Source organism: Leptopilina heterotoma, unplaced genomic scaffold, assembly GCF_015476425.1.
Source record: "Leptopilina heterotoma isolate Lh14 unplaced genomic scaffold, ASM1547642v1 Lhet_47, whole genome shotgun sequence".
Classification (NCBI taxonomy): Eukaryota; Metazoa; Arthropoda; class Insecta; order Hymenoptera; family Figitidae; genus Leptopilina; species Leptopilina heterotoma.
This window is the reverse complement of record NW_025111098.1, coordinates 1,570,854-1,596,827: the sequence shown is the minus strand read 5'-3', so window position 1 is coordinate 1,596,827 and position 25,974 is coordinate 1,570,854. Positions and strand designations below refer to the sequence as shown.

General features: G+C 27.9%; 3 protein-coding genes across 10 annotated transcripts; all 3 read left to right on the top strand.

The window, feature by feature from the left end:
- The first annotated feature begins 224 nt into the window (after nt 1-224).
- LOC122507488 (prolyl endopeptidase-like) lies at nt 225-12,301 on the top strand. Of its 7 annotated transcripts, none has more exons than XM_043620228.1 (6): nt 225-696; nt 2,420-2,558; nt 6,607-7,127; nt 7,859-8,057; nt 10,647-10,803; nt 10,882-12,301. In XM_043620228.1, the coding sequence occupies exons 3-6, from the start codon at nt 6,614-6,616 to the stop codon at nt 12,145-12,147; spliced, it is 2,136 nt and encodes a 711-aa protein (XP_043476163.1). In that variant the 5' UTR covers nt 225-696; nt 2,420-2,558; nt 6,607-6,613; the 3' UTR covers nt 12,148-12,301. The 7 variants fall into 7 exon arrangements, with proteins under 7 accessions (XP_043476163.1, XP_043476165.1, XP_043476162.1 ...); XM_043620230.1 differs by having other exon boundaries at nt 225-702; nt 2,535-2,558; XM_043620227.1 differs by having other exon boundaries at nt 225-702.
- Nucleotides 12,302-15,192: 2,891 nt separating this feature from the next.
- On the top strand, nt 15,193-19,512 carry LOC122507485. Its single transcript, XM_043620220.1, has 3 exons — nt 15,193-15,324; nt 15,908-18,680; nt 19,244-19,512. Exon 2 carries the CDS (start codon nt 15,953-15,955, stop codon nt 17,996-17,998), a length of 2,046 nt encoding a protein of 681 aa, XP_043476155.1. The 5' UTR covers nt 15,193-15,324; nt 15,908-15,952; the 3' UTR covers nt 17,999-18,680; nt 19,244-19,512.
- LOC122507487 lies at nt 18,568-25,394 on the top strand. Of its 2 annotated transcripts, none has more exons than XM_043620223.1 (2): nt 18,568-18,598; nt 23,280-25,394. In XM_043620223.1, the coding sequence occupies exon 2, from the start codon at nt 23,322-23,324 to the stop codon at nt 25,083-25,085; it is 1,764 nt and encodes a 587-aa protein (XP_043476158.1). In that variant the 5' UTR covers nt 18,568-18,598; nt 23,280-23,321; the 3' UTR covers nt 25,086-25,394. The 2 variants fall into 2 exon arrangements, with proteins under 2 accessions (XP_043476158.1, XP_043476157.1); XM_043620222.1 differs by lacking the exon at nt 18,568-18,598 and adding an exon at nt 22,767-22,863.
- The last annotated feature ends 580 nt before the right edge of the window (nt 25,395-25,974 follow it).

Here is a 25,974-nt window from a genome sequence, read left to right as displayed (position 1 = left end):
TATTTGCAACAAAACATTGCAAAATACAGCTATAATAATAATTTAGTACTTTTGTATGAAAAAGTTTATTTGAAACCCGTTTATTTTCAAATAAATAATAAATTAACGTGTCTTTTTAAAATTGTTCTATATAAATATATAATACAAGTTATGAAAAAATGTGTGTAAAAAACCATATGAAAAATCAATAAATATATATTATACGCATTTTTTTGTAAACTTACCTTATATGTAACCTTTTTTGGTTTTTTCTTGGTATTTTTAGCAACAATTTAGTAATGAAAACCAGGAAACAAATAAAAAATAATCAAACATATGATTTTTATTATTATTGTGAGGTTTGTACGCATGCGCAGAACTGGACATGTATAATACCAGGTTTTCTACAATTTTCTACGTATTATACGTCATTTATGTATTATACGTAGAAAACTCCGAAAAAAACACTTTTACCCATCCCTGTGCTCAAGTATGTCTATGGTATGTCTACTGCGCACCTTTCAGGAACGTAAATATATACACCTCAAGTTTGGCCTAGAAGTATATGCCCCCTTTTCTTTGGGCTTAAGTATACGGCCCTGAAAATTGGTGACGTAACGTGACGTCACCTAACACTTCTGAATTTGGAGGTTATGCAAAAACATAACACTACTGAGGACATAACAGTTTGGAATCTAACAGTATGGGGACCTGACTGTAATTGTAATTAAAAATTTTACTGGTAATTTTTCTTAAAACTATTAATACCCAGTAAACGAAAACTAATTGAAATGAATTAAAAAGAATTCACAAAGAGCTTTCGTGAATCCCGCTTTGTGACAAATACGAATTGGAGCCATGATGCAATTTTCCTGAATTCGCCCACATAGCACAATAGTATGAGGTAAGGTTATGTTGAGTACTAATCGTAAGGCACATAAGGTTACACAATATTGCTGCGGTAGACCTGAGGTGAACTTAAAACTTCCGCCATGGAGGTAAGGTTACATTTTAGGGTGTGGCGAGTATATATGATAAGGCCATGGTAACCTTACACGTTAAGGTTAAGGTAACCTTACACGTTAAGGTTGATGTAACCTTACACGTTAAGGTTGAGGTAACGTTACATGTTAAGGTTGAGGTAAGGTTACATGTCAAGGTTGAGGTAAGGTAATTATTAAGTTGTAAGGTTGAGGTAAGGTTAAGGTAGGGTTGTGATAAATTTACCAGTTATGGAAAATATTGAAAAAATAATTAATAAATAAATATTCAATTAAAAAGTTAGTTTGTTGCTCTTCTCTATTTTGGAAACCTGACATGAAGCAGAAAATTTTGAAAACAAATTTGGGGGGACTGGGATTTGAACCCGGGATCGACGCGCATAAACCTATCATTCTAACTAACTGGGCTAAGTAGAGAACTGGTAGAAGGAAAATTAATATTGCCTTTAAGGAGTTAATCATCTTCTTGGTTCACCTTAAAGGCAACATTAATTTTCCTTCTGCCAGTTCTCTACTTAGCTCAGTTAGTTAGAATGATAGGTTTATGCGCGTCGATCCCGGGTTCGATTCCCAGTCCCCCCAAATTTGTTTTCAAAATTTTCTGCTTCATGTCAGGTTTCCAAAATAGAGAAGAGCAACAAACTAACTTTTTAATTGAATATTTATTTATTAATTATTTTTTCAATATTTTCCATAACTGGTAAATTTATCACAACCTTACCTTAACCTTACCTCAACCTTACAACTTAATAATTACCTTACCTCAACCTTTACGTGTAACGTTACCTCAACCTTAACGTGTAAGGTTACCTCAACCTTAACGTGTAAGGTTATCTCAACCTTAACGTGTAAGGTTACCATAGCCTTATCATATATACTTACCACACTCTAACATGTAACCTTACCTCCATGGCGGAAGTTTTTAGTTCACCTCAGGTCTACCGCAGCAATATTGTGTAACCTTATGTGCCTTACGATTAGTACTAAACATAACCTTACCTCATACTATTGTGCTATGTGGGCGTGAAACTGTATTGAACTTCCGAACCTTCTATCCGTACCAATTCACTGGACAAGTTTTGAGCCTTTAATTTTTTTCAATTCGTTAGCACGAATTCAATGCATTCCTTGGCCATTTCTTTCGAATGCGAATTCGTTTGGACAAATTGGTACATATTGAATTAAATTCAATTGAATATACAAAGAGCTTGAGTGAATCCCGCTTTGTGACAAATACGAATTGGAGCCTACCAAAAATGTTAATTCGTTTCAATTCATTTGAATTAGTTTTTTTTTACTGGGTAGAAAATCATAATGTTTTTAACAATTTTAGTAGAGTTTTTGTTCAACTTTTTATAAAATTAATCGTGTCTGTTAATAATTATAATTAAAAATTTCATTATTAAATTTTATTAAAATTGAATTTAAAATAATTGAAGAAGAAAATTGACAAAAATCGAAAAAGGCCATCCATATCCTCACTCTTTGTCCAACTATTGTTTGAGTATCCACGATCAACGACAATATTAATTTGTATTTTTGGTTCGACAACAGAGTCGATATTCGACGGACTGAAAAGTAAGTAATAAGTGTTAATTCTTTTTTTGAATAAATATCTCATTTCCTGGAAGTCGCTAAGTTTTTTTTTATATTGTTTTGTGGATTCACCGACGTTTCCCTCCCTGTGATCTTTTGCTCGTTTTATTTAATTTTTTATTGATCTTTGTTAATTTGTGTAAATTAACTGGCGTCCGCATATTTTGTTATATTTATTTTTTGCCAAATTAGAGCCCCAGCAGCTTTGAATCCGGCCGCGCTGGGTGAGGAAAGTTAAATTAATCATTTTTTATATTTTACTTAACCCCTAAAATACTTTCCGTCTCAGTTTCAATTAATTATTTTCTAAATATTTCAACTGCAATTTTTTCAAAAATAAATTATTTTTTAGAGAATTTTTGAATAAAATTATTCAAAATTTTAATATTTTCTAAAGAAAAATAATATAATTTTTTTAAGCAAACTTTTTTAAATAATATCATATACTCTTAAGTCGATTAAAATTTCAAAAAGATTTCAATTTAAAAACCTTCTATGTAAAAGTTAATTATTTTCTTTAAATTTCTGTTTATTTCAAAATCTTAAATGAAATTCTTTTTTATTTGATTAGAATTCAACGATAATGTAGTAAGATTTAATAATTTTACAAATTTTTAGTTACTATTCTTAAAAAAATACAATATTTTTAAAAAATGATTTTTTAAAGTGTGAATTAAATTTTTTGAAAAGTAAAATTTATTTTTTCATTTTTTAAAAATTATTTCTGGGAATTCAATTATTTTCAAAAAACGTTAATTACAAACTTTTTAAAAACATAAGTTTCTTTTAATTTTTGAATAAAATTTTTCAAATTTCATTAATATTGCTTCCTTATGGAGAAAGTATTGTAATACTAAAATTTTTCAAATTCGTTTGTTTTGACATATATCTTAATCAGGGTGTCTAGCGATTCGTCAATTTAAAATTCCCGGTTTTTTCCCGGGTTCTTGAATAATTTTCCCGGATATTCACAAAGGATTTAAAAACATATTTAAATGTTTATCAATAACATTATTTACGTAATTAAATATTGTTTTTATTAAATTACAATGATTAAAGTTATATTTTTATAATTATTGTATCAAAATTTCACTTATAAAAATTTTTCAACTTTATAATATAATTGTCAATTCAGGGGAATTTAAGAAATTTATTAAATTTTACAAAGATGTCAGAGGTTGAAGTGTAGAAAAATTTGAAAAAAAATTCCGCTCGGTACATATACATTATACCCTTTGAAATACTTGTAAAATTTAATTAATTTCTCAAACCATGAATTGCTCATTATAATGTTTACATAGAATTAAACTAGAATATTTAAGCTTTATTTTGACATATAAGTTTCAAGAAAATCGGATGCGACGTGTTTTGAGATATTCAAAAAGGTTATCTTTCAAACTTAATTTTTTTCATAAATTCTATTATTTTAAAAAAAAATTTTCTACTATTATAAAGTTGAGAAATTTTTGTTTTAAAACCACTAATAGTCAATAAAGTTTGGCTTCAATAAATATAAAAAATAATGATTTAAAAATTGCCTTACAATGTCAATTGTTTATAAAGGCGCTCGCACAGCTCTACTGCCTGCCTGCCTGCCTGCAGGTCGTCATGGTAACACATAAGAGTAAGAGAGTCAGAAAATTCAAATTAAATGTTTTTTCTCCCTTACTCTCATTGCGCCTGCCTGCGCAGGCAGGCAGGCAGTAGAGGTGAGAGAGTACCTTAAGGGGGATCGTTTTGAAATGGAATGCCCCATATTTAGTTTTAAAAAGTAAAATCTTTGCCTTTCCTAAACGGAAAGAAAATTATATTAAATTTTGTAAAAGTGCTTCTCAATTTAGGGAAAAAATGCGACAAGGCGAAATTTTGGTATTAAAAATACTAAACAGTGAAAGGAATAATATGAAATTTAGTATAATAATATCAAATATCAAGAATTTTAATCTAACTTTACTAAATTTCAAATTATTTCTTTCACTGTTTAATATTTTTCATACCAAAATTTCGGTTTGGTGCACTTTTTTCCTAAACTGTAAAAACTTTTACAAAATATATATGATATGTGTTAATATATGTAATAAATTTTCTCTCCGTGTATCACAGAATATTCTTAATTTCTTCTTCTAAAATTTGTTACGTATTGTATACCTATAAATTGTTATATAAAAATAATAATAGTAAGAATCCTTTAACTTTTATAATATAACGTGTACTAAAGTTAGTTTTAAATAAAATTTAAGTTATTATTTTTACTTCTGCTTCATACTATCAATTTACCCTTGACGATTTGAGCTGTGACCGTGTTATTATATTACGCTTTGAAAAAAATTATAATTTTTTATATACATAATTCAAAAAATACCCTATAAATAGAAAATTCCCGGGTTTTTCCCGGTTTTTTGAGGTCGAACCAAATTCCCGGGTTTTTCCCGATTTCCCGGTTCGCTAGACACCCTGTTAATTATGTTTTCTGACTTCAGGAATTTAAAAATTACATTTTTTTAAAATGTCATTCCGTATGTGTGGGTGTGTGTGTAAACTTTACTTTTTCATAAATATCTTAAAATTATGAAGAGCTTTACGGGTGAATTTTTTTTAAATTTAAAGTTTCACTACGGGAATTAATTTAAATAAAACACTAGGTATAATCACTCTATTTACAAATTAATTGTCATACTTTTTACATGAAAATTTGAGCTGTAAAACAATTTAGAATGAAATATTTTTACAAATAAATTATTTTCTGGAATTATTAACTACAATTTTTTAATTTGTATTTTCAATATTTTCGGTTAAATGGTTATTCAATTCATTCAATTTAATAATTAAAAAAAATACATGAAGGAGTCAATTTATTATAGAACATTGAGTTTTTGTATTTTAATTTTTAAATACTTGAATTCCAGTATAAATTTTTAAAAATTTAAAATAATTGATTTATAGAGAAGATAAGTTCAGTTATAACTTCTAGAAAATGATTAAATTTCAGAAGGTTTGAAATTGATATTTAAAAAGTTTTAATTTCTATGGAAAAATAAACAACTATTTAAATGATTGAGAAAAATATTCAAGTTTTGAATAATTGAATTCAGAAATTAAAAAAATGTCAGGCAAATACAAAATATGTACATAACTTTAACCAACTGAATCAATCTTTTAACGCCTTAAAATCGTTGGGAGACTTGAAAACATACAAAAATAAAACTTTCATTATTCTCATCATCTATTCATCATCGTTTATTAAATTAGTCTACGAGAAAAAAAAATTTTTTTATCAGTGCGTAATTCATAGAGAAATATTATCTCCCTTTTTCAATATCAACTTCTGTAATTTATACAATATTTTACGTAGAAAATAATGTTACGAAAGTATTTCGTAAGCATATATTTTTGTTTTGAATTATATTGAAATAAACGGATGTTTATAGAAAATAATCGCTTTGTTTCAAAATTACATTTATTTTTTGGTATTATTCTTCTTTAAATGGAAATCCCCATCTTTACAGGTTTAAGGTATTAGTCGCGCAGCTGGTCAAAAAATATCATGTTTTTTTTATTCATTTGTTTCATCTAATTGAATACTTTGGTAGTTTTATTTCAAAATCTGACAATTAGTTATCATATAAATAATTATTAAACAAAATCATTACATGCATTATTGGGTGCTCCCTCCATGCAAAATGTATGAACTTTGAATTCATTTTTTGAAGCTTTGAAACGGTCAAAATTACTGAAATTGGTCTCATTCTGTAGATAAATACTTCAGGAGTAAGTATGCAAAATTTGAAAAAAATCTGACGAAAAACATTTTACGCGACTAATACCTTAATGCTGAATGTTGAGTGAATAATCATCGCCCCGAAGTATATATAACCATTGGTCTTTGTAGACTAAGCGCGCAGAGTGTGTTTGGGACTGTTTAGAGCAACTACTTCAGTGTTCGTGTATTTGTTTCTCAAACACTAAAAGGAATCATGAGATTCCTAACAAGTCTCCTTTTTTCATTCTTATGGATTACTTTGATTTCTAGCAAAAGTATGGAAACAATATTTCAAACTGAAGGTGCAAATTTCAACTATCCTGAAGCACGTCGCGATGATGTAGTTGATAATTACCATGGAACCAACATTTCCGATCCATATCGTTGGCTTGAAGACTCAAATTCAGAGGAAGCGATAAATTTCATGAAGGCTCAAAATTCACTAACAGATTCCTATTTGAATTCATCGTCCAGTGTAAAAGAATCTATAGAAAATCGTCTGAAGGAATTGAGAGAAAAGAGAGAATATTATGCTCTTTACAATATCGTTCCCGAAAGACATGGAGACAAATATTATTTTTTTAAAAACGAAGTTTTGTATGTTCAGGAAACTTTGGAAAGCAATGAACCAAAAGTATTACTTGATGCTAAAACTTTCTCAACAGACAATGAAACACGTCTTTATTCTTACATAAGATTCAGTGAAGATGGTAGTCTACTTGCTTGCGAACTCCACGAAAAGAGATCCAATGAGAGTAGAACTAGGATTCATTTCTTGAATGCAATAACAGGTATGTACTCGTTAACATCAAACGATTCTGTTATACTTATATTCTATTGTTCTTATTGACATAAAGTATAATTTTTTTACCCTTATACATATTTGGACAATTTGGGCCAACGTAAAGAAATTTCCGTAAATCGCAAGCTTTTACGTGAGAAAGACAAGGGTGCAATTCCACGCCACTTCGACAGCGTTTTGGAGTAAGCAAATGGATTTTAATGAAACTCAGGGATTGTAATCTATATATAAAAAGAAATATTTTCACCAAAAATGAAGTCAAAATATTCGCTACTTTTTGAGATAGCAAAATTTTGAAAAAATTTTGAAATCGTTATATCTCCCATAAAACTTTATAAAAACTAAAAATTTTTTTTTTCAAAAATTCAGGATTACAATCCCTGAGTTTCATTAAAATCCATTTGCTTACTCCAAAACGCTGTCGAAGTGGCGTGGAATTGCACAAGGACAAGGTATTTCCATCCTTTCCTCTCTCATGAAAAAGAGTTACGATTCGAGCGGTTATATTCTGCGTTGGATTTTTCTGCAAGAATAATTTTTCAGAAATTATTTTAAACTAATGAATTAATCTATATTTAGATACTTTCCGTTTTAACAGTATTTTCAATTAGAATTCATTAAAATGAACAATATTTACAATCAAAATTGAGAATATTTACAAACTCAACACACTTACTGTCAAAGGACATTAAATTTATTAATGTTGCATTTACTTTACAGGAGAAAAGTTATCTGATATTTTGGAAGAAGTAGAATATTATAATATAGTTTGGCATAATAATTTAGGAATTTTTTACAATCGTTTTCCACAAGAGAATTCAATTGAGAAGAATAGGAATATTTATTATCATAGAATCGGAACGTCTCAATCTGAAGACATTGTTGTTATCGAATCTCCTGAAAATCCGTCTCAATATATGTGAGTATAACTAAACTTAAGTATGTATAATTAAGTATACAAACTTTTTGGAATTTTGTCGAATATTTACAAAAAGAATACGACTTTTTAGACTTTTCTTCCAATTAAGTCAACAAAATACAAATTTTTTTTGTATAAAATGCAAATTATTTCGATTTTTACGGAATAAAAAATTACTAATAAATAAAAGTTACAAATAAAAGTCCTCATCTTCTCAATTTGACCAGATTATGTCAGCTATTGCGAGATGTACTGAAAAAGTAAATAAACTATCTTCTGATCAGGTTCAGTTAAATGCTGATTTAGCTGATATTAGGTCAAAGGTTACCTCTATAAGTGGAACTGATTTTTTGAAATAAGGCCTCGATAAGTGGAACATTTTCTTAAATTTACCTCTATAAGTGGAACGATCCCTCTATAATTGGAACTTTTCATTCATTTACCTCTGTGAGTGGAACGTGTCCTCTATAAGTGGAACTTTTTATTCATGTACCTTCATAAGTATGGAATCTAAAAATTTTAATTAAACTACGATTCATCTGTTTTTTTACTCGACACGTGTACTTGTTGTTTACTATCTGTGCATTTGCAAAAAAGTTTTCTAGTGACTTAGGTCTTTATTTTATTTAAATTGATTTATTACCAGGACTATAAGTATAAATTATAAGTAAATTATTTTCTTTAGGCCGAATTACTTACCCGAATTACTTCAAAAATATTCAAGAAATTATATATACCTCTTTAAATGGAACTTGGCCTAAAACGACCTGGATAAGTGGAAAACTGGATAAATGGAATACCTCTGTAAGTGGAACAAAAATTTCGGTCCCTTCAGGTTCCACTTATCCAGGTTCGACTGTAGTAAAAGATTTATCATTTTCTATTAGTAAAGGCAACTATTTTAGTTGGTAGGGACCACTAATAAAAGTTCTAATAGGTACATTTACTTAGTTCATTTTACAATAAATAAATATACACTACCGTCCGTGAGTATCAGGACGCCCCTTTTTTCATGAGTGGAAAAATGCTTAAAACGTAGAAAATAAGAATGACAAAAATTTTTCGTATTTTTTTCCTGAAAACTAATGAAATTATGAAAAGACTGACACCTGATCGAAGAATTTTCGTTGACTATTCTGTCAGATACAGAAAAAATACTGGATTTTGCATGCTTTTCGTAATTTTTTAATTTCTCGAAAACTAATTAACTTTTATTAGTCTTGGTCTTGTTTTAATTTCTATTTACATAATGTAGAATCTAAATTATTAACTGGTATTGTGAAATACATTTTTCCAAAAAAATTTGAAACCGTAAAAGTAGGATTAAAAAAATTCAAAAAATTATCATAAATATTAAAGTGTCAAAAAGGTCAACGTAAAATATGTTCATTTAATAGATATACTCAAATTCAAAAAAGCTTTTTAATTACTTAATTATTTAATTTAAAAAATAATTTTTTTTTTTGAAAAAGTGTCAATCTGTTTTTCAAAATTTTTTTATCCGACTTTCACAGTTTCAAATTTTTTTGGAAAAATTTATATCACAATACCATTAATTAATTTAGATTCTACATTGAATAGAGATTGAAACAAGACCAAGAACGCTAAAAAAAGTTAATTAGTTTTCGAGAAATTAAAAAATTACGAAAAGCATGCAAAATCCAGTATTTTTTCTGTATCTGACAGAATAGTCAACGAAAATTCTTCTATCAGATGTGAATCTTTTTATAATTTCATTACCTTTCAGGAAAAAAATACGAAAAATTTTTGTCATTTTTATTTTCTAAGTTTTAAGCATTTTTCCACTCATGAAAAAAGGGGCGTCCTGATACTCACGGACGGTAGTGTATAACAACAATTATTTATCTAATATTATTGGCACACTAAAAAGACATGATAAACATATTTTTTAATGTGCGAATAATATTAGAAATTAGAAAAGTAATTATCGTTATACTTACTAAAATAACACTGCACTTTTTCTTCGAGTATACAAAATATTCACAAGTTGCACTTATTACACGTCCTAACAGGACAATACTATGTTATGCGTCATATGTCAAGCCGACATTTTTTTTATCGTTTAATAACGAAAATGGTAAAGCCAACTATTTCTGTGGATGCATTTACTATTTTACTAATTCTAAATAGTTACGTTTGACATGCAAAATATTAAAACTTATTATTGGTAAAATTACTAGATTTTACTAACTAAATAGACGGGAGAATAAATTTTGCTTTTACTAATAAAAAAGTAGTTGCTCTAACCATTCATTTCTCTCATTAAAGTAATTGAATTTAATCATTTATAAAGATAATTAAAATTTTGAGGAGAATTTAAAAAAATTTTAAACATAATTGAATTTCGGCGAAGAGTTATATTACTTTTGAAAATAATTGGATTGTTTTTTAGAATTTTATGGAAATTTGTGATAATAATTGAATTCTAGTGAAGAATTTTTTTTTTAAATAATATTGTATTGTAATACAATATTTAAGTAATATTGTATTTCAATTAAAATTTTTAAAAATAAACTTTTGAAAATAATTGAATTGTCAAAATTCTTATTGAGAAATTAAAATTTGCAGACGTACCGAAGTTTCCGACTGTGGTCAGTGGTTGTTTGTTGAGGCGACGAATTACACTGGGAAGGATTTGCTTTATTTTACAAAACTGACTGAGAAAATAAATGGAAAATTTAATTTGACACAAATTATCGATATAACATTGGATATAGACAACATGGTTAGTGTAATAAAGGAAATTTCAATTCAGATGAGAACAGTCGGGAAAATATTAATGATTTTTTTTTACTATTTTCAGTATATTGGAAATGACGGTACAAAGGCAATTTTTCTAACAAATTTGAATGCTCCGAAAAGGAAAATTATAGCAATCGATTTATTGAATTACAAAAAAGCGAATTGGACAACTTTAGTGCCCGAAGAACCGGACAAATTCATCAGAGATGTGACAATTGTAGATAATGATAAATTCATTATTGATTATGTTTGTGATAAAACTTACGCACTTTGTGATACAGATTACATTTTACAATTGCACAGTTTGAAAAGTGGAAAACTAATAAAAAAACTTGATGTCGGAATTGGAAAAATTTCTGAAAGGATCCGTGGAAATAGAAAACATTATGAGTGCACCTTTGATTTCTCGTCATTCTTAATTCCGACAATAACCTACAGAGTAAATGTAAAATCATTTGATAAACTGGAAATTTACCATGAATTAAAAGTACAAAATTTCGATTCAAGTCTCTATGAAGTATTTCGTGTCTTCTATCCCAGTAAGGATGGTACAAAAATTCCAATGACAATCGTAATGAGAAAGGGTGCGAAACTTGATGGTTCAATGCCAGCACTTCTTTCCGTAAAAGGAGGCTTGGGCATCTTAAACTCACCAATCTTTCGAGACGAAAATGTAATTTTTACTCAGAATTTTAATGGAATTTTGGCACAAGCACATATTCGGGGAAGTGATGAATCTAGTGATGAATGGCGCAAGGATGGAATTTTACAGAATAGACAAAATGGAATCGATGATTTTCAATCCGCAGCTGAATATCTCATTAAAAATGGATACACTTCGAGAGGAAAGTTGATAATTAAAGGAGATGTTGATGGAGCTTCTGTAGTTGGCGCTTGCATTAATCAAAAACCGGATTTATTTGGAGCTGCTGTTATTGTTAATGGAATCTATGACATTTTACGTTTTCATAAATTCACATCTGATGATTATTTAATATCGGAATTCTGTAATTCTGACGATCGACAAAATTTTGAGAATATAATTAAATTTTCACCGCTTCATAATGTCAAAGTACCGACAAATAATGAACAGTATCCGGCAACATTAATTTTAGCAAACAATTTGGATGAATATTTTAAGCCAATATTGCATTCGGTGAAATTCATTGCAACTTTACAATACGAAATCGGAAAATTGAAGCAACAAAAGAATCCATTAATGTTTCGCAATGATTCCAAGTATAATTTTAAGGAAGGGATCTTTGAAACAGCAAGTGCTTTATTAACATTTATTGTTAAATCATTAAATTTAGAAATTAACTTTTAAAATCGTAAAATCAGAAAAAACGCATTGTTTTCTTAAAGAAGTTCTATGAAATATAATTTAAAAATTACAGATTAAAAATTCTAAAAATTGTTTTATTAAGTACGTAATTAAATATTGTTGTTTATTATTTTCAAAAATTTTGATAACATTTTTCGCATGAATTCAATTATTCTCATAAATAATAACATTTTTTTGAAGAATTTAATTATTAATTTTTTTAATTTCAATGATAAACAATTTTAATTCAATTTATCGAAAGAATAGAATTATTTTTAAAAATATTAATTCAATACGATGATTTTCAACAATTTTGATAAAATTCTTTTGAGGAATTCAATTATTTTCATAAATAATAAAACTCATCGCTGAATTGCAATTATTTTCATTAACAATAAAATTCTTCAGAAGAATTAAATTATTTTTAAACGTTTTAATAACATTTTTTGATTAAATTTAATTATTTTTCAAATTTTGAATAAAACTCTTATCAAAACATTCAATTATTTACAAAAATTCTTCTAAACAATTCAATTATTCTTATAAGTAATACTTATAAATATTACTTATAAATAATATAAGTAATTTGAAAGAATTCAATTATATTTAATAATTAAAGTCTTTCAAAAAATTCCATTAATTTTTTGAATGTAATCGATTTTGCTAATAATTGTAATTAAGAATTTTACTGGTAATTTTTCTTAAAACTATTAATAGAAATTCATATTAATCTTTTTAATAATTTTATTAGAGTTTTTGTAAATAATGAAATTCGTTTAATGAATTTCTTTAAGTTTTTTTAATTAAAATAATTTTAATTGAAAATTTTGAAAGTAATTGAATTAAACAAAGAATTTCTGTCAACTTTTTATAGAATTAATCGTATCTGTTAATAATTATAATTAAAAATTTGATTACCTATTGAATTTTTATTAAAATTGAATTAAAAATTATTGAAGAAGAATTTTATTATTCGTATAAAAATAATGTAATTCTTGCGAAGAATTTTACTATTTATAAAAATAATTGCATAAATTACTTATATAGAATATAATTGCAATTCTTTCGAAAAATTCTTTTAAAAATTAAAAAAAAAATAATTGACTCCTTTCGTGAAGTTTTATTAAATTATTAATCTGAAAATTATTAAAAACTTGAATGTTTATATATTAATAAATAATTTTGTAATTTTTATAATAACAATATAATAATAAAATGAACATCAAGTTTCGCGCCGAATATTTGTTAGTAATAAATAATAATTAATAATTTATAAAAATAAAGAAATTACTTTACCAAACAATTTTTCTTGATCTTTGGCCAGAATTTGAATGACTGAATGTAATCCTTGTCGAAATTTTATCTTTTTCTCAAAATTTGTTCTGTAAGTCGACAAAAACCAGTGGGGCTCAATCTAAAAAAATAAAAAATAGTTTTACAATTCACAACATTAACAATTTTCTTAGATAAATGTTTAATTAGTTATTATTTTTTCATCCACGAATTAAACATTTTTTATTAAATTAAATAATAATTCGCTTTCGATAGCCCGATCTGTATTTATCAATCAAATTAGTCTTTCAATTTTTAATAAAATAATTTTCTCGCAATGTTTTTGCAAAAGTGGAGAAGAGCTCCACTCAGTAGGCCTTCCTCTATTATTCCTCCAAATATGAACTAAAAATATATTGTCTCCTCTCAAGATGAAAAGAAATTTCCGAATGTTTCAACAATTTTTTTTGAATAATTATTTATAAAAATTAGGTAAACTTCCGAAAAGAGACCCTTATTTGGAAAATAATTCAAAATTTCAAATTCATTTGTTTACAAACTCAATATCACGAAATTACGATTATTCAGAAAGTTTTCAATTAAATATATATTAGAAAATAAAAACTTGAAATAATTTTTAGAAAATTAATAAAACTCTTAAAAAAAATTAATTAAACAGAATTGTTAATTAAAAGTGTTGAAAGTTCAAATTTTCAAAGATTTTAATTTGAAACCTTTTCAAAATTCAATTATTTCTAAAAATCCACGACAATGTGTTTTTAATATCGATGAATTATTTATCTAAAATTTTAAATTTTAACTGAAATTTACTTTTCAAATAATTTTTTATTAAAAAGTACTTCGAGAATTCAATTATTTAAAATTAAATTAAAAAATAAATAATTTTTTGAGTGTTTCTCAAAATTGAATTCTTAAAGAATTTTATTAACAAATTTTTGAATTTTAATAAAATTTTGAAGGATAATTATTACATTTATCAAAGAATTCGATTAAAATTTCATTAAAAATAATGGAAATTCTGCGTAGAGAATTACCGGAACATTACGTGCTACCCAGTAAACGAAAACTAATTGAAATGAATTAAAAAGAATTCACAAAGAGCTTTCGTGAATCCCGCTTTGTGACAAATACGAATTGGAGCCATGATGCAATTTTCCTGAATTCGTGAAACTGTATTGAACTTCCGAACCTTCTATCCGTACCAATTCACTGGACAAGTTTTGAGCCTTTAATTTTTTTCAATTCGTTAGCACGAATTCAATGCATTCCTTGGCCATTTCTTTCGAATGCGAATTCGTTTGGACAAATTGGTACATATTGAATTAAATTCAATTGAATATACAAAGAGCTTGAGTGAATCCCGCTTTGTGACAAATACGAATTGGAGCCTACCAAAAATGTTAATTCGTTTCAATTCATTTGAATTAGTTTTTTTTTACTGGGTACTGGGGTAATTGAATTATCGTTGAATATAAATTTGATATTTTTACTTTATTTTGGATAAAATTTTCTGATTTTCTTAACTTACGCGGCAAATCTCTTATTATTGTCAATATATTATTTATAAAAATGTAAAAAAAGTAAGTATATAAGTCAAAATATATTTTGATAAACGCAAGCGGAATAATGAGTTGGAAAAGGATACGATTACGGTTTAGGGGGTCCTTGGACCCTTGATAAAATTACATTTGCATGTAACAACAAAATTGCTAATATTATAGTTGTTGTAGTTCTATTAGCTCTATATTCTATGTTATAAAAAATCTGAAATTCTGAACAGACAAGTCAGATTGCTCTTAATGACCCTCTTGTCTCATTGTCAGTGATAGTTTACTTTAATAATAATAATAATAATATTCTAATTGCTGTTTATAAATAATATACAATGTAAGTATAATACGTACATTAAACTTATTAATTTGATTGTTTAATATATTTTGAAACAAAAAATAATTGTACAGAAAAATTGAACTTTTGCTAAAGAGGAAAATTTCATCTCTTAATATGCAAATTATTTTTAATTTTAAATTCTAATTCAGTAAAAATGGTCGAAATAAAAAAATGTTTCTTATTTAAGAAGAATTTAAGGTCAACTTGAAAAAAGAAAGTAATAAGAAATAAAGATATTTTTCCTGATATTCTCAAAAAAACTGTTTAACTCGGACTCAATCGCGCCGTAATTGACGATTTTTTTTTATTACTTTAATTTGTTTAAATAATTAATTTCTATAAAGTTTTATTATTAATGTTTTATTATCTAAATGACACGACCTTTTAGTTTAATAAGCCATAAATTTACTTCTTTCATTATAATTGTCAAATTCTCTATTTCAAAGGCAGTTAAACAAAGATCGCGTTATAATTGGCACGTTTAGACTATATATTTTTATATAATATAATAAAGAACTTTGACAATAAAATACGAAAAATATTTCTTCTTTTTAAATTTACTACTATTTTTTCTTTACAGATTTCGAAAAACATTTCAATATACACGTACCGTTTGACACAAAAAATGAGCTTCATTTATTCAAAGAGTGCCAGATGCTTTCCGAATGAATGCTACATTTGCAAATCGAGAGAAAATTTAATAAGATGCGAATGCAAAATGATATCCTACTGTTCCGAAGATCATCGACAACAACACCTATCAATTCACGAAGATTTTTGCACAGCAGTAAAAGAATTGTTGGAAGAAAGAGAAATTACTCACATTTTTAAAGAGCTTCAGAATTTGTATGATGATCCCGAATGGCCCGAATGGGATACAAAAAGAGAAAAAATCCGGAATGAAATCATAAAGAAACTAGGAAGAACTTTAAGTCCACTGGAGAATTTTATGTTTTATTCTCCACGAATTTGTTTCGATTGTCACGAAACAAAACAAGAGGACTTATTCGATTGTCCACATTGTCCAATAGCGAGCTTTTGCAAAGAACACGAAAATGATAAAATTCATGAAGAATATTGTAAAGTAATGAATACATATTTAAATATATTAACAACGGCCGAGAAATTAAATATTGATTTAGAATTTCTATCATTTGGCTTTCCATTTGTCGAAGAGTGGCTAAATCAGTGCATAGATTATCTTACAGTATCGTATAACACAGTTGAAACAAAAAGTAGTTTTAAGAAAGAGTCGAAATTATCTAAAATCGATCGAATTGATTTTATTGACGTTGCTTCGAAAATTAATAGTGCTTTACAGAAAATGCATAAAAAGATTTCAGAGGAATTGACAATTCATATCGATGCCCTTACCTATGAACACGCAATCACAAAAGAAAATTATTGGGAATTTCTTTTGCATCTCAATCCACATATAAAAAAGTTAAAAATTGTTACAACTGCAACCAAAAATTGGTCCAATTTAGAGACGTCTCTTTGTCAAAATTGTCATTCAGAGGAAAAAGAATTAATTGTTGAATATTCGTCAAAAACTTACGACGATTACATGCTGGATGAAAATTATCAAGAACCAGATATTCTGGTTTACGTGAAAATCGTCGATGAGTGTAATTCTGAAAAACGAAATAAGTGGAGTGAACTTAACTGTCCCGTAATTTTGCGATTTGACACAAATTCGATCTTTTGTCAAACACTACAATTTCTGTCGCTTTCAACAGCGAAGTTTGAATTTATTTACGAGGGACAATTTAAAACACCATTCGCTACATTGTCGTCACTTGAAAACAAAGACTACTTTATAATTTTACAATCAAAGGAAAACAAAGTCCTTCCTAAATCTTTCGTTGCAGCTACGAATGAAACCACCGAGGAAAAAAATGGGACAAACACGACTGAAACTGTTTTAGTTAAAAATCTTGAATCCGAAATTCTAAAATGTGAGAATATTGCAGATGCTTCTAAAGTTACTGAGTCAGAACCAAAGGACAAGTGTCATTTTATTTCGACGGCCGTTACCATTTCTTCCACTGAGTCAAACAAGAATAAAAATGAAAATATACAAATTGAAACCGAGAAAAATCCCTCTAACGAAGAAGTGGAAAATAAAAGTCCAGCAAATGCTGAACAAATAAAGGGACAAAAATCGGAAGGTCGTAGAACAATATCTCCATCGTCATCTGTATGCTCTTTTGTAATTATTTCAGAACCCGGAGAAAAGGAAGGAGAAAATAAAACTGAAGAAAATGAAAAATTTTCAAAATCTGTCGACAACGAATTTCTTGATTCAAATGAAGATGGAGGAAAAAATGCGGAAGGCGATAATACGCAAAAGAAGAATATAGAAGAGCGGAAAGAAGAGAGAAATAAAAAAATTAGCGTCAGTTGTAAAAGTTTCGACAAGGACATCAGTTTTTCTCAGTCGTATCTACTCGAACATATTTCGTATCTTAGAAACGAAATCGAAGGTCTTCGACAGCAATTAAATTTATCTTTCAATGAGGTAACGAAACTGCAAAAAAAACTTGAAAAAGTTTCTTTAGATTCACACAAAAAGGATGAGTTTATGAAGAAAATATTATGCGACATTGTCGACTTTGCAGACATTAAAATTGAATACACAGATTCATTGTGTGAAAACAACAACATTTAATCCGTATTGAAAAAATGCCTCCATTTTTATTTTTTTAAAAGGAAACTTCTAGTTTTTATATTTTTTTAAATTTAAAATTCAATTATTTCTTTCTTATTTTATATCCCCGTTTACTGTTTCAGTGATTTATAAGTTAAAAAATATTGTTAAAAAAATGTGATATATACAATTAGCACTATTTCGATTTAAAATAATACTTATCGAATTTTTATTTTTGATTAACAGAAAAATCTGTTTTGAATTAAAAATTCAATCACTTTTTACAATGCTTGTGTATTTCTTTTTTATATTTAAACTAGAAATGCGCTTTGCATAAAATTATTTAAATACTGATGTTGACATTATAAATGTTCTGATATTATGAATAAATTTACATATATGAAAAATTAATTTTTTTTTCTAGAAAATTTTCGTAGAATTTACAACTCCGTATAATTCAATTTAAGAAGCTAGGGGTCCATAAGCCCTACTGTCTGTGACATTCAAATATTGCAGTTATGTATATGTATTTGTGATTCTGTGTTAATTCATTATTCTATGTCGAAAAGTTTAACTTTAATAATATTCTAATTGTTGTTAATAAATGAAAGTTGTTAAAATGTGAGTAAAATATACACAAAACTTAATTTGATTGTTCAATTTAAGCGAGATTTTTACGTCAACTTGAGAAGAGAAAGAAAAGGTAACTTTTTTTTTTTTAAAAGAAAAAGAGTTTCAACCACAATTCATTTTTCATGGTTTTTAAATATTCAATCACTGCGTTACATTAAATCAATTAATTTTTCCCTGTATTTTAATTAATATTTTGAAACTTGCTAGAAAAAAAAGTTTTAAAAAATTGCAAAAAAAGGCTAGACGCTATAGAAAAAAGTTGAGATTAAGTTTATAATTTTCGGAACGAAAATACAGAAAGAAATTCAATCACTACTGCAAATTATTGATGTTTAACTCTTCGTTACATCAAAAATATTGAATAAAATTATCTGGTTTCAAATTAACATAATTAAAAAGGAACTTTTAGTCAAGATATAAATCTAACACAAACACAAAACTATGATTCCTCTGCTTTTTAGCTAGTTTTCTTGGGAGCGCGTCACAAATTAATTATTTAACAAACTTTAAAAAAAACTTTCTGAATTTCCATTTTCTACATTTTTATAATAAATATAGTTACTGAAGAGCTAGTTTAGCTATAAAATAATAAGGAAAAATTTTTTTCTTGAATTTATTGTTTTCTATTTTTAGATTTCGAAAAACCAGTTGAAAACGGTTTAACCCAGTAAAGATGCCTATTTATTTAAAAAGTGCCAGATGCTTTCCGAATGAATGCTACACTTGCAAATCGAGAGAAAATTTAATAAGATGCAAATGCAACATGATTTCCTATTGTTCAGAGGATCATCGACAACAACACCTATCAATTCACGAAGATTTTTGCAGAGCAATAAAAGCATTGTTGGAAAAAAAGGAATCACTCACATTTATCAAGAGCTTAATGATATATATGGTCCCGAGTGGAATACAAAAAGAAAAGAAATCCGTAAGGAAATCATAATGAAACTGAGAGGTCTGGAAGGAGCTTTAAGTCCACTGGAGAATTTTATGTTTTATTCTCCAAGAATTTGTTTCGATTGTAACGAAACAAAACAAGAGGATTTAATTAATTGTCCACATTGTCCAATAGCGAGTTTTTGCAAAGAACACGAAAATGATAAAATTCATGAAGAATATTGTAAAGTAATGAATACATATTTAAATGTATTGACAACGGCCGAGAAATTAAATATTGATTTAGATTTTCTATCGTCTGCTTTTCCATTTACTGGAGAAAAAGCTGATGCTATAGATGATCTTACAATGACATACAAAACAAGTAGAACGATCATATTCGGACCGATGTCAAAATCAGATAAAATTTTTCTCATTAATTTTATTGACTTTGCTTCAAAACTGAATAACGCTTTACAAAAAATACACGACACGATTCCAGAGGAATTGACAATTCACATCGATGAGCTTACCTATGATTTTGCAGTAGCAATAGTTAATTATTGGGAATTTCTGTTGCATCTTAATCCACGGATTAAAAAATTAAAAATTGTCATGACTACATCTCGAGATCCATCTCGATTTAAAAAATCTCTTTGTAAAAATTGTCATTTAGAGGGAAGAAATTTCATTCTTGAAGCTTCAGCAAAATCTTACGAAGATTACATGCTGGATGAAAATTATCAAGAACCGGACGTACTGTTTTATGTTCAGATCAATATTAAAAGAGCGTCTCAAGGATTTAATAAGTGGAGAGAATTAAATTGTCCCATTATTCTGCAATTCGATTCAAACTCCAATTTTTGTCAAGCACAACACATTTTCTCGTCTTCTAGAGCAAAGTTTCGATTTATTCACGAAGGACAATTGAAAACACCATTCGGTACATTATCCTCTATTGAAAACAAAGATTATTTTATAATTTTGCAATCAAAGGAAAACAATGTGCTTCAAAAATCTTCTGATTCAGTAACAGGCGGAATCTGCGAGGGAAAAATTGGTAAGAATACGACTAAAAGTCTTGCAGATAGAAACAAAAATAAAGAATCGAATAAGGAACGAAAATCCGTAGATTATGTGAAACCTTCTGCATCGTCATCGAAACGTTCATTTGCGGCTATTTCCGGACCCGGTGAAGAGGAGAAAGGAGAGAAGAATAAAAAATCGAAAACTGAAAATAGTAACAATTGTTCAAAGTCTAACGATAAGGAAAATTTTGATCCAAATGGCGAAGAAGGGAAAAATACGAAAGAGAATAATGTGGAAAAGAAGAATATAGAAGAGGGAGATGAGAAAATAATTCTCATCAATTCGGAAAGTTTCGAAAACAATGAAACGGATAATTCTTCTCAGTCCTATGTAATCGGACATGTTTCGCATCTTGAAAATGAAAACGAAGCTTTGCGAAAACAATTAAATTTGGCATTCAAAGAAATTACGAAACTACAAAGAAAATTGGATCAGGTTTGTTTTGAATTAAAGAAAAAGGAAAAGGTAATACCGAATTGATTTCGCGTATTTGTCAACTTTGAAAACACTGATTCAGTGTATATGAAGAAAAGAAAATTTAAATCCGTTGCGTTTAAATATAGAGATTGTCGTTATGAATTTAATACATTTTTTTTATGAAAAATCAATGCTTTTATTTTTTTTCCGCCCTCTGATTGGCCGAGAGAATATCGTTTTAATCGATTTAAAATACAGAAAAAATAGAAATTGAATTATTTCTAAATAACATTTGTATCTACTACTTAAAATGTCATAAATTTAATTAAGTTTTGGAATTTTTAACTAAATTTCTTCTTAAAATCAATTGTTTAAAAAAAATTCGAAAAATAATTGAATTTTGAAGAATTTTATTAAAAATAGAAAGTCAGATTATATAGTTTTTAAGATGGAAAGTGAAAATAAATGGACAATTTAAGGATTTTAATATTTACCTACGCGGAAACTCAGTTCTTATTGTCAATATTCATAAAAATTAAAACGAAAAGTTTAGCGAGAATTAAATTTTGAAATTATTTTAAACCTAATTGTCCTGTATTTATACAATAAAGAAATTCTAACGATTCTAATTTTCCTTTGGGGTCCTTGGACCCTAGATAACATTACATTGCATGTAAATGTTAGGCTCAAAAGCCGAAAACGGCCAATGGCCGAAAAAAACAGCCAAACCTAGTTTTGGCAAGTGCAGTTTTGCCAAAACTGGGTTTGGACGTTTCACTTCGGTTATTGGCCGTTTTAAATTGCCAAAACTAGTTTTGTCAAATCGACATTTGCCAAAACTAGTTTTGGCAATTTAAATTCGGCCAAAACTAGTTTTGTCAATTTTACTTTTGCCAAAACTAGTTTTGTCAATTTGACATTTGCCAAAACTAGTTTTGTCAATTTGACATTTAACAAAACTAGGTGAGGCATTTCAAATTGTGAGAAATTGAAAGAAAGAAAGAAAAGAAAAAGAAAGACCGCCGTATTAATAGGAAATTTGTTTAGAATTAGCATATTGTTTCTGTATTCTGTATTGTTTCTGTATTGAATGATTGTGTGTATGAAATAAGAAATCGTCAACAAGGTAAATTAGTCTTTGCTCTCAACTTGTAATAGCCAGTGCAACTCTAAATGTCACTCCAACATCGCGTGTAAAAATAAATAAGTGTTAAAAAAGTTTTTTTAATTAACTTTTATGTGCAAAATATTAATGGATTTTTGTTAGAGAAATTTTATTTTATTGTAAATAATATTAATCAATGACACATTTTTAAATAAATATATTCCTATTGTATAACGAAGCGGTCTTTCTCACAATTTGAAATGCCTCACCTAGTTTTGTCAAATGTCAAATTGACAAAAACAGTTTTGGCAAAAGTCAAATTGACAAAACTAGTTTTGGCAAAAGTCAAATTGACAAAACCAGTTTTGGCAAAAGTCAAATTGCCAAAACTAGTTTTGGCAATTAGAAACGTCCAATGGCCGAATTTAAATTGTCAAAACTAGTTTTGGCAAATGTCGATTTGACAAAACTAGTTTTGGCAATTTAAAACGGCCAATGGCCGAAGTGAAACGTCCAAACCCAGTTTTGGCAAAACTGCACTTGCCAAAACTAGGTTTGGCTGTTTTTTTCGGCCATTGGCCGTTTTCGGCTTTTGAGCCTAACATAAACACAAAATTAGAAATATATAGTTGTAGATCTATTCTTTTTCTATTCTATGTTGTAAAAATACTGTCAGACGGTGTCAAGTGTCAAGTGAGGTTTTTTAATTGTCATCAATAAAATATTAACAATTGCTAAATGTAAGAAAATTCTTAAAAACTCAAAGGTTTGTCAATCAAAAATTTATAAATGAAATTTATTAATTTAAACTAATTGGGAATAGGAAATTCAAAAGTACTTTTGCAATAAAATTCGAACGTTTAACTACACTTTAGATTAAAAATTCAATAAGCATTTGTTACAGTGCAGAAATAGATTTCTTTCATTTTCCAAATAATTGTGACGCGCTTCCCACGAAAGTTACCTAAAAAGCAAAAAATTTTAGGTTATGTTTATAAATTTTAATATTATAAATACAGAAAGAGAATCCATTTTACTTATAGGTATACAAAATATTAATGTTTAAGTCTTCATTACTTAAATTGGGAGAGGGTTAAAATTTTTTTTGTATCTTTTATTGATTTTCTATAATACATCGATTTTTGCTAATATTTGATAAGAAACAAATTTTTATTTACGCAGGTTTCCGCAAATTTCGGAGAAATAAGAAAGAAATTCTAAAATATGAAGTCGTCAAAGATGGAAAGATTTCTGCCAAATGAGTGCTACATTTGTAAATCGAGGGACAATTTAAAAAGATGTGAATGCAACATGATTTCTTATTGTTCTGAGGATCATCGATTAAAACATTCACCAGTTCACGAAAGTTTTTGCAAAGTAATTAAGGAATTATTAAAAGAGAAAAAAGTGGCACATATTTATGAAGAGCTTACAAATGTGGGTGGCTCCCTTTGGACGATGAAACAAGATGAAATTTATCAAGAAATAGAAAAGAAATTGGAAAGAAATTTTAGTCCATTAGAAAATTTTATGTTTGACCGTCCGCGAAACTGTTTCGATTGTTCTAATACACAACATGAAGATTTAAACAATTGTCCCCATTGTGCACTGGCAAGTTTTTGTAAAAATCATTCTCAAGATAAACTTCATAGTATAAATTGTAAAGTGATGAATCAATATTTGAAAATTCTTAACGCAGCAGAGGAATTTAATATTGACTTGGAATTTCTGTCTCCTACTTTTCCGTGTATTACGGAAGAAAAAGTAAATCAAGTTATGGACTCACTTACACTCACATATCATACAATGGACATGGAGGAAAATTGTTTGAAATCGAGATTATTGAAAAAGGACCTTATTAACTTTATGGACGTAGCTTCGAAAATTAATAGGGCTTCACAAAAACTATACGAAACGATTACAGAAGAACTGATAATTCATATCGATGCCCTTTCCTACGAACACGCAATTACAAAAGAAAATTATTGGGAATTTCTCTTGCATCTCAATCCGCAGATGAAAAAGTTAAAAATTCTCATCACTGCAACTAAAAATCTGGACAATTTGGAGACGTCTCTTTGTCAAAATTGTCATTTAGAGGAAAAAGAATTAATTGTTGAATATTCGTCAAAAACTTACGACGATTACATGCTAGATGAAAATTATCAAAAACCGGACATTCTGTTTTATGTTCAAATTAATGATGAATGTAATTCCGAAAGATTTGATAAGTGGAGTGAATTAAATTGTCCCATCATTTTGCGATTTGATTCAAAACTAAATTTTTTTAAAGTACATCATTTGCTCTCGCTTTTAATAGCAAAGTTTCGATTTATTCACAAAGGACAATTAAAACCACCATTCAGTACATTATCGTCTATTGAAAACAAAGACTATTTTATAATTTTGCAATCAAAAGGGAACAAAGTACTTCAAAAATCTTGTGATACAGCTACAGGCGAAATCAACGGGGAAAATATTGGTACAACTACAACTGAAATTCTTGTTGATAGAAACAAAAGCAAAGAATTGAATGAGGAACGAAAATCCGTAGATCGCGTGACAATTTCTCCATCGTCATCGAAACGTTCATTTGCAGCTATTGACGAACGCGGTGAAGAGGAGGCAGGAAAGAAGAATAAAAAATCGAAAACTGAAAATAGTAACAATTGTTCAAAGTCTAACGATAAGGAAAATTTTGATCCAAATGGCGAAGAAAGAAAAATTGTCAAAAAGAACGATAAAATTAATTCTTCTCAATCGTATCTAATCGAACGTAATTCGTTTCTTGAAAACGAAAACAAAGATTTACGGAAACAATTAAATTTGTCACTTAATGAGGTAACGAATCTGCAAACAAAACTTGATCATGTTTCTTTTAATTTAAATAAAAAGGAAAAGGTAATAAAGAAATTATTACTTGTTATTGTTGACTATGAAGACATTAAAATTAAAGACACAGATTCATTGTGTGAAAAAAATATTTAAGGAGGAATGGTATAGAAATTCAAAACATTCAGAATCTTTTGATATTTTGGGAAATGATTTGCTTTTATATAATAAAGTTACCCACCAAATTTCAGAATTTTTCACTAAATAGTTTATAAGTTAAAAATTATTTAATTTAACATTACCTCTTATGGAGAAAGCACGAATTTGCATGTTTATCATTAAAAATTTAATACTTAAAACATTCAGAATTTTTTGCAAAAATTGTATCTTGAAGGTCAAGATTTAAGCTTTATTAATCACGAAGGTTCTTTTTTATTCACTAAGTAGTTTAAAAGTAATTAATTAGTTTCTGGAAGAAATAGTTATTTTCGTAACAAGGGCGCAAAATAGGTGATTGCGACGATGGCGAAATAAAGGGACCGAGGGGACACAATTTCGCGCCCGAGGCGAAGCCGAGGGAGCGAAAGTGTCCCCGAGGTCCCGAAATTTCGCCAAAGTCGTAATCACCTTTGCGCCCATGATGCGAACATAATTTTTTGTCCTAACTGCATGGAAAGTATGGCATTGATGGCACGCACGATTAAACTCTCATATTAGTTAAAAATTAGGCTCTATATAAACATTATATCGAATGAAGTCTCTAATGATAGAAGTTTTAAAATAGAAATAAAAAACAATGTATTCTGGAAACATAGTATTTATTTAGAACGTAGTAATTAATAATTGAACAAAACTGAAACAGGAACTTTTAAAATTGACAATTTTGATAAACGAAATGGAAACATAACCAAATATCTCATTATTTTTTTTAGAGAAAAAAAAATTGCAAATTTTTATAGACAAAATAAAACAAGTTGAAAATGTTTGCAGTTTTATAGTCAACATAAAAAGAAAGTCGAAAATGTCGCATTTTAATGAAGAAAAT